Below are 15,497 nucleotides of genomic sequence, written 5' to 3'. Positions count from 1 at the left end.
GCCATGGCTCACGGGCCCAGCCGCTCCGCGGCATGTGGGATCTTCCCAGACAGGGGCACGAACCCGTGTCCCCTGCATCGGCAGGCGGACTCTCAACCACTGCGCCACCAGGGAAGCCCCTTGTGAAAACATTTTTAATTGCCTAATATTTTACCCTCAATATTCCATCATTTAACGCCATGTTCTCTACTGTTGAACATTTAGGTTGTGTGTAATTAGTCACTTTCATTCAGTACTCCATGACGGTCTTGCTATTCATATTGTAAGCACACTGGAAAGAACAATCCAGGACCAACCTGTCTTTTTCTCAACAGCCTTTGGTTGCCAAACACGGACACACTTCAGAAGACTGTGTGCCAGGTTTGTCTGGCACCCTTTCCCCAAACATTCCAAAGATGTGACGCATGGGTGAGCATTCAGAGTCAGTACACTCTTAGAACACTACGTTTCAAAGCTGGGCTTCACCCATATTTGGTTAAAGTGTTAAAGCTGCATTGAAATAGCTATGCCTGAAGCATACTCTCCGTGGTGGCAGTGTGGGGGCGGGTGAGGGTGCAGGCAAGGCCGGGACATTCTTTCCATCCTCCGGCCATTGTAATAATAATTTCCTGGTGCCTTCCTTTGGATCCTCTTTAGTCAGGCTTTGTTGTTTTGTTACGTTCTTCAGAGTGTCCAAATGCCAACATGTGTGAATATGACACTTAGTAAACAATATGGCCATTTAAAATTTTACTCTGACGATTAAATGCAGTTAAAATGCAGCTATGGGTACATCTCTTATAATTTTCCAATTGCTTATTCCCTGCTGCAGGAGGGCTGCTTCTTGCTTACCTCACACCCAGATTGGGCTGCCCTCCCCTTTTAAATGGGGAATGTGTAGTGTGTTTCCATGTCTGTCATTTCTCTTTCCACTACTGTGTGTTGGGAGTGAGTAGGACATATCATTTGTCTTTTTCATTCCAGGTTTCCAAGAAAAGTTAACTCAGGATCCAGTGTGGCTCATGAGATCCTGGACATTATGTCTGATGCTATGATTGGGTGAGACTTTTGGGAAGTCTTTGGGAGCATTAATTAATGTAGTTTATGGGCAGCCAGGAAGGAAATGAATCCTTATGACCCAGTGAGCAGATTGTGGTAGATTGGATTGTTGTTTCCAATTCTTCTCTCCCTCCCTATATTTGGGTTATGCATCCACATACTTCGTTATCTGACTTTGAAGTACGTACTGTTGTAGTGGGTGGAAATACATTTCTCCACCAACACTGAGATTGGCTGTGTGACTTTAGTCAATGAGTTTTGAGTGGACATGACTTTGCCACATCTGAGCAGCAGTTTTAAGAGCCCTTGCATAGTTCAGCTATTGCTGCTTTATCACTGCCATGAGACTGAGTTAATGGGTTCTCCCTTAGCTTGGACCCTGGGATAGTGTCATATTGACCAGACGTGTAACAGAGTGAGAAATTACTATTATTATAAGCCACTGAGATTTGGGGATCGTTTGTTACTGTAGCATAACTTAGTGAAAACTGACACATGCGAAAAAAAATATTTTTGCAGGATAAAGTGATGTCTTTAGTTTTTAGAAGTTTGACTATGTAGTGTCTTGATGTGGATTTCTTTAGGTTTATCTTAGGGTTTGCCCAGCTTCTTGAGTCTACAGGTTTATGTCTTTTGCCAAATTTGGGAACTTTTCAGCCATTATTTCTTTCCTTTTTTTTTTTTTTGGTTTTTTAAAAGTATTTATTTATTTATTTATTTATGGCTGTGTCGGGTCTTAGTTGCGGTATGTGGGCTCTTCGTCACGGCATGCTGGCTTCTCTCTAGTTGGCTGGCTTCTCTCTAGTTGTGACGTGCAGGCTTCTCTTTAGTTGTGGTGTGTGGGCTCCGTAGTTGTGGCACACGGGCTCAGTAGTTGTGGCGTGCAGACTTAGTTGCTCCGCAGCATGTGGGATCTTAGTTCCCCGACCAGGGATTGAACCCACGTCACCTGCATTGGAGGACGGATTCTTAACCACTGGACCACCAGGGAAGTCCCCAGTCATTATTTCTTTGAGTATTTTTTTAGCCCTACCCTCTTTCTCCTCTCCCTGCTCTCCTTCTGGGACTCCAATGACATGTTAGATCCTTTGTTATAGTCCCACAAGTCCCTGAGGCTCTGTTCATTTTTTTTTCTCCAGTCTAATTTCTCTCTGTTGTTCAGATTGAGTAATTTCTCTTGTTCTGTTTTCAAGTTCACTGACTCTTTTCTCTGTCCCCTCCATTCTGCTGTTGAACCTGTCCATTGAGTTTTTAATTTCCGTCACTGTATTTTTCAGTTCTAAAATTCCCACTTGGGTCTTAATATCTTCCATTTCTTTGCAGAGATATTCTGTTTCTTTGGTGAGACCTTGTTTTCTCATTTATTTCAAGCATGTTTGTACTGCTCATTGAAGAATATGTATGCTGGCTGCTTTAAAGTCTTTGTCCGATAAAGGATGGGATAGAAATCCAGATTCTCTACTAGGCCTTCATTGACACCCAAGGTGGGGAGGGTCTCCTCATCACTGCTGGGTGGGGATGTAGAGTTAACAGTTGCCCACTAGACCTCCACTGAACCATGGGAGGGGTGGTAGGGAGGGAGGCCTCTTTACCTTTGGGTGGTAGTGAAAGTCCACTCTCCCCTGGACCTCCTCTCCCTCTACCCCAGCAGGAAAGGGGAGGGGACCTAGTTGCTGCTGGTGGGGGTGGAAGTCCAGGCTTCCCATATGGTCTCCACTGACATCATGGGGATGGGTGGGATTGGGAGGTCTCATTGCTACCCACCAGGGATGAAAGTCCCTGCTTCCTGCTCAGCCTTCTCTGACATCACCCTGCATGAGTTTTGGGTCCTTCCTTATAGCTTGGCAGTTGTTAGAGGTCTAGGCTCCCCACTGGGCCTTTGCTGACAGGGTTGGGAGGGGAGTCACATTGTTTTTTGCCGGAGGTTTTTTTTTGGTGTGTGGCTGGAGTGGAGCCGTGGTTGTCTAAAAGCTTTGTGTCTTGCTAGGCTGCCCCTTTCCTGGTTCTTTGCTACCGGTTTCCAGGTAGCCAGTTTCTTCAGGTCCAAGTCTGCTGTATATGAGGCAGAGAAAGCCTCGGTAACTCATGGCATGTCACTCCTCAGGTCCCAAGCGTCCTGGCCAGTCTGCCTCCTCCTCTTCACCTTTCAGAGTCTTCTTAGATTTGTTTTATATACAGTGTCCAGGGTTTTCAGTTGTACTTGGGAGGACTAGGGAGAAGTATGTCTACCCCATCCTCCGAGAAGCAGGTCTCCTATGCACTGTGATTATATTTAGTATATATTTATTACATATTCCAGATAAACACTTTTTTAATTAATTAATTTAGTTATTTATTTTTGGCTGATTTGGATCTTTGTTGCTGCGCGTGGGCTTTCTCTAGTTGCGGCGAGCGGGCGCTACTCTTGGTTGCGGTGCGCGGGCTTCTCATTGCGGTGGCTTCTCGTTGCGGAGCACGCACTTTAGGCACGTGGACTTCAGTAGTCGTGGCTCGCGGGCTCTAGAGTGCAGGCTCAGTAGTTGTGGCACGTGGGCTCAGGTGGTGTGGCTCGCAGGCTCAGCAGCCATGGCGCTCGGGCTTAGTTGCTCCATGGTATGTGGGATCTTCCTGGACCAGGGCTCAAACCCATGTCCCCTGCATTGGCAGGCGGATCCACTGTACCACCAGGGAAGCCCAGATACACATATTTTTAATAAATATAAACTAGAAGCATATACAGTTAATTCACAATAGTGGTCATAATGGTCTTCCCTGGTCACCTCCACCCAATCTGTATTCCACATCCTCCTTTAGTTTTTTTTATGGCATCAAGTATTGCCTACCCTCAGTAAAAATTGTTGTTTTCTTTGTACTAGAATGAAAGCTCCAAGAGGCCAGGCAAATTGTGTCTTGCCCATGGTTGTGTCCTTACGACCTAGCATATGTAGTAAGCACACAATAAGCATGTACCGACTATAAATGAATGAATGGATGGACAAGTGAATTAAGAAAGAAGAGAAAGTGTACCCCAGTACCTTCTTTGTAATTAAAAACAAAAAAATTTTTTAAGACTGGGAAAATTTTTAAAGACTTCTTTCTCTCTTGAGGCATATGGGAACACAAGGGAACAAGAGGAACCGAATTATGGGCAGAACCTGGACTTTGTTTAATTTGCTTTATAAGTCAGTTAGTTACAAATATTAATATTTTAAGGAACCAATTACTTGTAACACATCACAACTGATCAGGATACACCAGCAGAAATGAGTACAACTGGAAAGAATCGCTTCCCTGTTTTCTTTTTCTTTCTTTTTTTGGAGGGGCGGGGGCCACACTGTGCAGCATGCAGGATCTAGTTCCCTGACCAGGGATCAAACCCACGTCCCCTGCATTGGAAGCAGGGAGTGTTAACCGCTGGACCACCAGGGAAGTCCCCGACCTTCCCTGTTTTCACTCCTACTTTCCTAGATGTGTTTTTCTTTTGGGATTGAGCCATGTTGGATTTGAAGATTAGTTTAGGCCCAGGGAAAGAATCTGTCCAAAGAACTTAATTTCCCCTAATCTCTTGGGGAGGTGACATTGCATGCTGGTTATGAGTGCAGGCTCTGGGGCCAGCCTGCCAGGCTTCGAGTCCTGGCTTGGCCATTTACTCACCATGCCAGGGATCTGAGATGGGCTGGGACCTGGGACCCTGTGCTGCAGTGCTTGTACCTGGACAAACTCTCCTGGAGCAACAGAATACAAGAAACTATAAGGGACTAAAAAAAAACTGTGTGCATGAGCAGCTGGGGCAAACTATGAACAATGTGATACAGAAAGACCAAAACCCAACTGCCCCTTCTGAAGTGCCGGGAGCAAAAGCAGGGTACTTGCACATGCCCCCTGTGCACAGTGCCACCGAGAGGATGAGCAGATCACCTAAGCCACCCCTCCGGCCCAGCCCACCAGTCTGCCCCTACCCTCACCCTATTTAAGGGGCCAGCCCCCTTTGTGAGCAAGGGCAACTTATTACTTGCTTTCGCTCCCTTATGCTGCAGCACGAGTCCCAATAGAGCCTTGCCTGAAATTCTCATCTGGCCTCATCAATTTCTACTGATTAAACGCGTCCAAGGACCCTGGTTGGTAACAAAGGTACAGATGCAAGAGCAGAAATGGCAACCTGCAAGCCCTTTTGGAAGCTTCTGCTTATATCACAACCTAAGCCAAACTCAGAATTTAGGGGTGGGGAAAATCACACCAACTCTTGAAAGGAGGATTCAAAAAGTCACTTTGTAAGGGTGTGACTGCAGTGAGGGTGTGAAGATTTGGGGCCCTTAATGCGAACAATTTATCAAAATACTTATCAACTCAGTACGGCCACTACCAATCAGTTGAGTTCATACAGTGCATCAGACCTGTTTGCCGTCACAGCTGTAAGTTTCCCTGATGGCGGTGCTTCAGGGAACCCGGTAGGGGCAGGGGTGGGACAAAAACACAGGGTTTTGGGCCTCCTTTCCACTTAGGGCTGCTTGACTTTTATTTGTTTTATATATTGAGGTTTTACATTAGGTTTTGTTTGAAAAAGATTCTGCCATCAAAAGGCTTTAAAGTTTTCTCTCTTTGAATGTATTCAGACCAATAGGAAGAGCGTGCTTAGCCCATGTTTCCTTGGTCCCTGCAGAACTGCTTTTGCTCATCTGTGTTTCAGACTGTGCCTTAGGCTTTACTCAAAGGCCACCATAAGAAAGAACTTCAGGGAATCAATGATTATATGTTCTTTACACCTATTTTACAAGTCACCAATATGTAAGAAATCTATTTTACAGACAAGTGCAGGGGAAAGTTTCAGTATATTTTCTCTTTTGGGCAACAAGAACTATTTTATGTATCATGTAACATGTTTCCCTTTTTGCTTTGGCCACGTGGAAGCTTGGTGCCAAATTTAGGTCCCACGTTTCATAACTCTTAAAACTAGAATGGCCCAAGGAGCTTTTAAAATACAGATTCCAAGGCTTCAACTGCAGAGAATCTGAGCAGCTGGGCTGCCCCTGGTGGCTTGATTATTTCTGTTCTCTTTCTTTGTCCTGGACTTGCCTTCTGATTCTAATATATGTTTCCTCTGGCCCCAATTGTTCTTTCATACAGTAAGTCAGTTACTCCTAGGTCCAAACTGGCAGTGTGTGGGAGGCTGCTCCCAGGACCAGTGAAGGCACTGAGAGGCCTCTGGCCAGTCTAGGGGCCCAGCCTGGATAGGGGGCAGATCCTCAGCAGAGAAGGGGTAGAGGCACCAGGACCCTCCATGTCTTCGGGTTTGAGAAGTCAGGTGTCTTTCCCAGCGAGCAGCCCTGGGGGAGGTCTATTCTGGAGCTGGGGGCTGGGCCTGAGGGTCAGATGCCAAAACACCCTGGGCTCTCAGGGAAGCAGGACTCCGGCCGAGAAAGAGCCACAGCCCGCCAAGTCCCCTGCAGCATCTGAACACCTGCTCGCACAATCTCTACGCTGAGATTTTCACTCTATCGGACACCCACAAGTTTAGGAGAAACCAAATCTCCCCAGGTTAATTCAGCACTCAGGCTTGGCCAAAAATTGTTTAGAAGGACATGATCATTCTCTAGGATGATTCTGAATTTAGAATTGAATATAAATATCGAAGTGAAGCAAGTTCATGGTCCTAATATTTTGGGGTTATTTGTATATTTTTTTTAAATATAAATATATTTATTTTGGCTGCATTGGGTCTTCATTGCCGCACGCGGGCTTTCTCTAGTTGCGGTGAGCAGGAGCTACTCTTTGTTGTGGTGCGGGGGCTTTCCATTGTGGTGGCTTCTCTTGCTGCAGAGCACGGGCTCTAGGCGCACAGGCTTCAGTAGTTGTGGCTCGTGGGCTCTAAAGCACAGGCTCGGTAGTTGTGGCGCACGGGCTTGGCTGCTCCAGGGCATGTGGGATCTTCCCAGACCAGGGATCGAACCTGTGTCCCCTGCATTGACAGGCGGATTCTTAACCACTGTGCCACCAGGGAAGTTCCGAGTTATTTGAATTTTTAAGATAACTTGGCATACTAAATTAGCTAATAAATTAGCCTTGGATTCATTTTAAAAGTTATAATTGAAGAATTGATTTAGATTTGTGATTTTAAGCTGAAACCTTATTAAGTTTATAAACCACATTAGAATATTTAACATAGAAGATACATATTATTTTAAGTTTTATCAGTTAGATTTATCAACCTTGGTTAAATAAGGAAATACTTAAGTACTTGGAAGGTTTTTGGAGTCAGGTGAATACATGAAATGCTTATAAATAAGATAAAGTATGATAAATTTATTAATGTAGCAATTTCAAATATAAAGAGAATTTAATGAAGTTATAAAAACGTTCTGAAAATAATTGCTTGAAATTTGGTAGATTTATAATTACAATAATGAGATTAATAAGCTGAACTTAAATAAGGTTCTACATTTGTGATGTTACTAAATTCAGTATTAATTTTTTTAACTGAAGTAGTCTTCTAATGAAACTTACTCTTAAATCTCTCTGAAAATACTAATTAGAATTAAAAAAAATTTTTTTTTCCTTCTTTATCCTACAGCTCTATTTTCTTTGGATCTAGTTGTCCTGTTTGTGAATGTTTTTCTTTCTGTTGGTGGGGTTCCTGGTGGCTGGCAGTCCTTGGCTGACCATCAAAGGACAAGGTAGGTTGCCCTTGTGGCTGGAATGAGTTTCCCTTTGCATTTGTTTAGATCTGTTTCCTGACAGTGTGTCCCTGAATGAAAGGGCTACCTCTGCATCCCGTGGAAGTGGGCAGGCCTGATCTTTTCCCTTTGATTGCCTCTCTGTTTCTTTCTCCCTCCTTCTCTCCCTCCTTCTACTCTTACAAGACTATTTGCCTTCTCCTCTTTCACACACGCTAATAGCTAATGTTAGATTCACTTCAGGGCACCCACAGAGCTCACTACTCCCCTTTAAAGAGGGAGGACGGAGAAGGAGGAAGTGAGCATTTATGGAACATCTTCTCACAGCATGAGGGACTCAGGACCCACTGACTCGTTCAAGCCCTCCCAGGGGTGTAGGTGTTGCTGTCCCATTTGACTCATTAGGGTTTTACCTTTAGTTGTTTTAAAAGGTGAAACTGGGCTTTATTGAGCTGTGACAAGGATAGAAGCTTGAGCAAGAAAATGTGCAAGGTTCAGAAAATGTCAGGAGCCTCATGGTCTTGTGGTGGATGATATACAATTGGGTTCTTTCCTTGGGAGTAATGGAATCTGCTAGCACTGCATAACCAGAGATTGGGTGGGAGGGAGAGGAGAGAGAGTGCACTCAGGAGACAGAAAGAGCAGATACGATGGTCATTGAAACTTTTTTTTTTTTTTTGCGGTACGCGGGCCTCTCAGTGTTGTGGCCTCTCCCGTTGCGGAGCACAGGCTCCGGACGCGCAGGCTCAGTGGCCATGGCTTACGGGCCCAGACGCTACGCGGCACATGGGATCTTCCCGGACCAGGGCACAAACCCACGTCCCCTGCATCATCAGGCGGACTCTCAACCACTGCACCACCAGGGAAGCCCTGAAACATTTTTGATCATCAGAAGCGGTGGTTGAAACTTCAGGTGTCAGAACAGTAGGATGGAAACAAATTGGCCCTGGCTGACTTACTTTACACTCACCACTGTTCATGCCTTATTTTCTTCAACTTTCGTGAACAGGCAGAGGTGAGGAAACTGGGTCACCATGGACGTCAAGAAGCTGTAGGCCAGTAATCCAGGAGGCAGGATTTGAACCCTGAACTTAATGATTCCAGACCTTCCACTGGGCCCTCTCAAATTCACGCTAAATCGTTAGCAAAGTCACCGATATCCTCCATCTCTGCTCTGAAGTCTCCTTTTGCTTTCTTGATTTAAGTGAAACCCTTACTCTTGTCTTGTGACTCTGATTCCCCTGCAGCTTTCTCCAGCTTGTGTTGGCAGTGGGAGGTGGGGGAGGGCGTGTTTTTCCCCACGCCACTTGGATGACTGGCCTGAAGGTCCACCTTGTTCCTCATCGTAGCTTCCAGACTGCAGGACCATGGCGTCCAGACTCTGGTGAACAGGGGTCCTGTGACCTCTTGAGAAGGGGTCATCTGGGGTTGCACTGGTGATGTGAGCTCCAGGGAGCAACTGCCTGTGTGTGTCGGGCTGGTGGGCAGAGGCGTGGGGTCGCAGGCCTGATACGGGGTGTGGTTCGGAGGGCTGCCCAGGTGTGCCATCCTGCATGTGCACCTCTGGGCCCACCCCACCCTTGCTGGTCCTTCCCTCGGGGTTTTGCCTTCCATTCCCACGCTTGGCCTCAGCCCACACTCTCTTGTGCCAAGAATTGAGGTTTAAAGTCTTATTGAATAATCCTTCACCAAAGATGTGTTGTCAACCAGTGGTGACTGAATTCTTCCTGGTCACCTGTGGACATCGATTGGATGTATCAGTTAATGTTTGCTGCTTAAAGCAGCCCCACTTATCAAGCTCATAACTCTGCAGGGTGGCCCTTCGGGCTGGATCCGCTGGGCATTCTTCCCATCTCAGCTGGGCTCACTCATGCACCCAGAGTCAGCTCTGTGTCCGCTGAGACTGGCTGGTCCAGGGGCCAGGGTGCCTGGTCTCTGCTGCGTGGCCAGCCCGAGTCTAGCAGGGAGCGCGTGCTTGTTCCCGGGCAGCAGAGCAGGGGGCTGGGAGCAGGTAAGAGCCCGCAGACCTTGAGGCCCAGGCTCCCACCCTGCACGCCGTCACTTCCACTACATTCTGTTGGTCAAAGCAAGTCACCAGGCCAGCCTGATTGAAGGGCTGGGGACACAGGCTCCACTTTAATGAGAAGTGTTGCAAAGTCATATTGCAAGGGGGTATGGGTAACTGTGCCCCCCCCCCCTTTTTTTTTCAAGTGCAGTATCACCATAGGCCAGCATGCAGATCCTGCAGCTGTAAGGAGAGAGGGAGAACTTTTATCCCTGGGCCATCCCATCTCTGAGTTTTGTATAGGTCCTGGCTGTGATGCTCTGCCTGCCAGTTGTGGTGGGTTCCGTGGGGTCCCCTGTCCTCTGACCTTGGACGGCTGTGTGTGAGCAACGTGGCCGCTCTCACAGAGGCTTGGTGGAAGCTCTCAGAGGCGTGCTGGGGCGTAAGAGCCTCCCGATCTTCCCAGGCAGCTGTCAGACCTGGAGCTGGTTGGCAAGGCCTCAGCCGTTCATATCTAATCTGGGTGCTGATTGATGGAGGTGGTTTTGCTTTGACTGTCCCTGGGAGGCAAGAGCTGCTCCAGGTCTGTGGCCATTTATGGGCAGAGCAGAGGCTGGTCCTCACTGCGTAACACGACGGAGTTCGTGGTGGGGGTCACGTTCTGCCCAGTGACCTTGGCAAGTCACCATCCCAGCCCTTGCTGACTGCCTCCCGAAGCGTCATTTCCCTCCTCGTAGAGGTTATATAATTACACCTTCTCTCTGGCAATCTTGTTTTCCCCTCACTGCTGGACCATCACCATCTGGGTGCTGATACTGCTCCTGCATCAAAACATAAAGCTCTCGGATTCCGCATCTTCCCCCACCTATCGCCCCGTTCTCTATTCCTCTTTAGAGAACACTTTAAAAAAGAGATAACTGGGACTTCCTTGGTGGCACAGCGGTTAAGAATCCGCCTGCCAATGCAGGGGACACGGGTTTGATCCCTGGTCCGGGAAGATCCCACATGCTGCGGAGCAGCTAAGCCTGTGCGCCACAACTACTGAAGCCCGCACGCCTAGAGCCCGGGCTCTGCAACAAGAGAAGCCACCGCAATGAGAAGCACGCACACTGCATGAAGAGTAGCCCCCGCTCGCCACAACTAGAGAAGGTCCCCCCAAAAAGATAACTATACTCACTGTCCTGACATGTTTGCTTCCATTCCCCTTAAACCCCTCCTTGGAAACTGCTCTTGGCCAGGTCCATTGCTAAGGCAGGTGGTCTCGCTGGGTCTCACCTGATTCGCACATGTGGCCCCTTTGTCTTTCAGGAACCCCCTCCCCTCACTTGGAATCCACTTCTCCTGCCTCGCTGGCTGGGGCATCCTCGCTTCCTGACTGCTGACAACCTAGGGCCCTGGGATTCAGGCTCCAGGCCTTTCCTCTCTCTTATCTGCATCCCCTCGGCGATCTCATCCTGTCTCATGGCTTTAAACACCCACTGCCTGCCAACGATGCTCATTTTATATCTCCTTTCTGGTCCCCAGACTCACCGAACTGCCCGTTCACATTTCCATTTAGATGTCTAATTGCACCTCGACTTTAGCGTGTCCCAGACTGAATCTTGATCCCCCTAGATCTGCTCCTGCCACGTCACCCCCTATCAGTTGAAGGCTTTCCTTTTTCCCTTGCTCACCAACTCCTAATGATCACTGAATCCTCAGAGCTCTGCCTTCAGTTTGGGGGTTTGCTTTTTTTCCTTTCTGATGTAACTATTTTTGAATATGTTAAACATGTATGCAGTTCCAAGTCAAAACAGTATTAAAAGGTATCCTTAGAGAAATCTCATTTCCCTCCCGACAGTCTTACCCCGTTTTTCAGTGTTCCTTCTGCAAAAATAAGCACATGTATTTATTTTCCCCTTTTTCTTACACCAAAATTGGCATACTATATGCATTGTTCCACCTCTTGCTTTTTTCACTTAACAATATATTGTGGAGATCACTCCATTGCACAGAGAACTTCCTCATTCTTTTTACAGCTGCATCAGAATTTCATCGCATGGATGTAATTTATTCAACCAGACCCCTACTGACAAACATTTGAGTTGTTTCCAGTTGAGTTGCTATTACAAATAGGGCTGCAATGAATGGCCTTGTGTATATGTTGTTTTGTGCTTTGGAAGGATGTTTTCAGGGTGGATTCCTGGAACCATGGGGGAAGGACACCATCAAGAGAATCTGGGAGGTGGCACAGGGTTTGTGTCCTAGTGCAGCCCCAGGGAAGGCAGAGCCAGCAATGGCCAACCTAGATGTGGCCAAGGAAGACAACAGGGAAGGAAGCATCCCCCAGAGCATGGGGCCAAGATCCCAAAAAACAATGTTTGGGGAGCCCCTTTCAGGGGGCAGACCTGGGGCCCACTCATGGAACATTCTGCCTGCTATTGTCTGTGTCTCCTATTGTTAGCTTTTGGAAATGGCTTCTTGGTGCTGTGGAGTTCAGCTACATCCTGCTGGATGTAGCCTGCTGGACCCGTCCATTTCTAATGGAGGGGTGTTGAAGTCTCCAACTCTGATAGTGGATTCATCTACTTCTTTATCTTTGATTTTCTGCAGTTTGAATACAATATGCCTAGATGTATGGTTTCTTTTATCTTATTTTCTTTTTTCTTTTCCTTAAGGTGTACACTTTATTGAACTGATCAAGTCAGTGTACAGGTAAGCCCTGGATGTCTCCACATCTTAGCCTGCTCCCGGGGGACTCATTCTCTCTTTCACCTCCTTCCTTCCTTCCTTCCTTCCTTCCTTCCTTCCTTCTTTCCTTCCTTCTTTCCTTTCTTCCTTCCTTCCTTCCTTCCTTCCTTCCTCCCTCCCTCCCTCCCTCCCTCCCTCCCTCCCTTCCTTCCTTCCTCTCTTTCTTTCTTTTGGCATTTTTCCTTCTTGTTGTTCTCTGAGCTTCCTGGATTTGTGGTTGAGTGTCTGACATTAACTTGGGGCAATTTCTCAGTCATTATTACTTTAAATTTTTCTTCTGTTCCTTTCTCTCCGTCTTTCCTTCTTTTGGTGCTTCCATTATATGTATACTACACATTTTGTAGTTGTCCCACAGTTCTGGTTATTCTGTTCCTTTTTTTTCCCTGGTCTTTTTTCTCTCTAATTTTCAGTTTGAAGTTTCTGTTGACATATCCTCTAGCTCAAAGAGTCTTTCCTCAGTCATGTCCAGTCTACTAAATGATCCCATCAGAGGGATTCTTCCTTTCTGTTACTGTATTTTTGATCTCTCATTTTGCCATCATGGGAAATCCTGGAACTTCAAGGTTGACTGCATGAATCCCAAAGAGAAAGCCAATAAAAAAGTAGGGAGGAGAAGGAGAAAATCTGAGTCATTGGGGATATCTTTTACAGTTGCTGGATCAAGTCTCACTTGAAGCCAGAACTAAATCTGGATTTTTAATTGGCATACCCAGTAAAAATTCTTTTATATTATGAGTCAGCTTGAAGTGAATTTTCTGTCACTTGGTGCCTCAGAGAGTCCTCACTGACTCTATACCTAACTCATAGACTTATTGTGAGGTTTAAATAAAATTGCACTTAGCAAACGAAGCATGGCACACAAGTAATACTCAGTGAATGGTTACCAATGTTGTTATTATGATATATTTATTTTTACAGAGTTATGTGTGCTTTTTATTCCATATCCTAACATTGGCATGTTTCTGTTTCTCTTTTTGGTATTACTCAGTTTCTACCCCCAAAGGAGAGAGGCTGAGGGAGGGGACTGATCAGCCTTGGGCTTCTGACCACCAGCTTCAGCCTCGGGTCCTCCTTGCAAAACCACAGCTGGGGAACAACACAGAGACCACGTGGTGTGGTTCTAATTCCTCTGACATCTCATTTTCATTCTTCAATGATATTTATCTGCATCCAGCTTACACATAAATGTTTCCAGTAAAATGTTCCAAGTGCCTTTTTTCAGAAATCTGAATCCACATGAAAACAATGGCAACAAGAAAAAGGTGTAAACTTTCCAGAACAGGCCCAGATTTTGAAAGTGTGATAAAGAGGTTATTGTGCGTCCGAACTTTTCACACAAGAATTGGAGGAGATTTAACACCAGGAATAATAAACCGAGGAAAACCAGCTAATGCAGAGCAGATGGGCCTGCAGGGCAGTACTAAGCATTTCAATGTCTTTCCTCTTGGACCTTTGGACTCGAGATGACTGAGTGCTGGTTTCTCTAGCTCCAAGTAAAGCTAATGCAATTGGGGAAACCATCAGTATGGCTGGTTTGATTTCTGGAGTGATTAAAGTTTTTCAAGACTGTACTATGTGGTGGGCATTTGACATTCACTACTTGAATCCTGACCACAGCTCCATTTTACTGATGAGAAAACTGAGGTTTTAAAAGCACAAATCACTTGCTGAAGGGCCCATAGCCAGTATGAGAGCCAGGATCAGTCCTAGGTCTGTCTCATTGCATACGCTGTGGTTCTGCAAACTGGTAATAAGAGAGCAGGGAAAAGGGGTCATGGTCCCACAAATTTGAGAAACTCTGTGTGTGTATTGTGTGTGGTGTATATCTACATAGTAAAAGCCTTATTAAGGTATAATTGATCTGCAATAAGCTATACATGTTTAACCATACAACTCAATAAGTTTTGACCCGTGTCTATCTGCATGAAACCCTCACCACAATCAAGATAGTGAACATCTCCATTACTTCCAGTAGTTTCCTCGTGCCCCTTTGTAATTCCTCCCTCTTCTCCCTCCCACCGTTGATCCCAGACAATCGCTGATCTCCTTTCTGTCACTGTGGATTAGTTGTACCTTCTAGAGTTTTATATAAATTGAATCATACCAGATGTAGTCTTTGCCTGTCTTCTGTCCACTTGGCATAATTTTTTGAGATTCATTCATGTTATTACATGTTTGTTCCTTTATAGGACTAGTGGTGTTCCATTTATGAATCTGCCACAGTTTATCTACTCATCTATAGATGGACATGGGAGGTTGTTTCCAGTTTTGAGCTATTACAAATAAAGTTGCTATGAACATTCGTGTTCAAATCTTTATATGACATAAGCTTTCTTGGATAAATACCTAAGAGTGGAAGGGCTAGATCATATGGTAGGTATATGTTTAACTTTTAAAGAAACTGTTAAACTGTGTTCAAAGTGGTTGCACCATTTTACCAGCAGTGTATGGTAGTTCTCTTTCCTCCTCATCAGCACTTGGTGTGGTCAGTCTTTTAATGTTTACCATCCTAATAGGTATGTAGTGATATCAGATTTTCTTATGGTTTTAATTTGCATTTCCCTAATGACTAATAATATCGAGTATGTTTTTCTGTGCTTGTTTACATCTATATATCTTCTTTAGTTAAGTGTTTGTTCAAATGATTTGCATATTTTAATAGAGTTGTTTCTTACTGAGATTTAAGAGTTCTTTTACTTATTGGCTGCAGAGTCTTTTAATAGATACATGTTTTGCAAAGATTTTTCTTCAGGTCTGGGGTTGTATTTTCATTCTCTTGCCAATGTCTTTTTTTTTTTTTTTGCCAATGTCTTTTGAAGAACAGAAGTGTTTTTTTTTTTTTTTTTTTTAAAACTCTGATGAAGTCCAATTTATTTATTTTAAAATTTATTGAAGTATAGTTGATTTACAATGTTGTGTTAATTTCTGCTGTACAGCAAGGTGATTCAGTTATACATATGTATATACATCCTTTTTCATATTCTTTTCCTTTATGGATTATCACAGGATATTGAATATAGTGCCCTGTGCTATACAGTAGGACCTTATTGTTTATATCTGTTGAAGTCCACTTT

General features: G+C 45.2%; 1 protein-coding gene across 1 annotated transcript; it reads left to right on the top strand.

Moving 5' to 3' along the window:
* Positions 1–213: 213 nt before the first annotated feature.
* On the top strand, positions 214–14,790 carry C11H3orf35 (chromosome 11 C3orf35 homolog). The gene is given in 7 exon segments (XM_032650072.1): positions 214–408; positions 964–1,038; positions 7,586–7,688; positions 12,351–12,387; positions 13,412–13,866; positions 13,868–13,973; positions 13,976–14,790. Coding segments are annotated over 3 exon segments (351 nt in total). The 5' UTR covers positions 214–408; positions 964–1,038; positions 7,586–7,688; positions 12,351–12,387; positions 13,412–13,659; the 3' UTR covers positions 14,014–14,790.
* The last annotated feature ends 707 nt before the right edge of the window (positions 14,791–15,497 follow it).

The sequence above is a fragment of the Phocoena sinus genome, chromosome 11 (assembly GCF_008692025.1).
Source record: "Phocoena sinus isolate mPhoSin1 chromosome 11, mPhoSin1.pri, whole genome shotgun sequence".
NCBI lineage: Eukaryota > Metazoa > Chordata > Mammalia > Artiodactyla > Phocoenidae > Phocoena > Phocoena sinus.
This window is presented reverse-complemented; position numbering and strand designations above follow the sequence as displayed.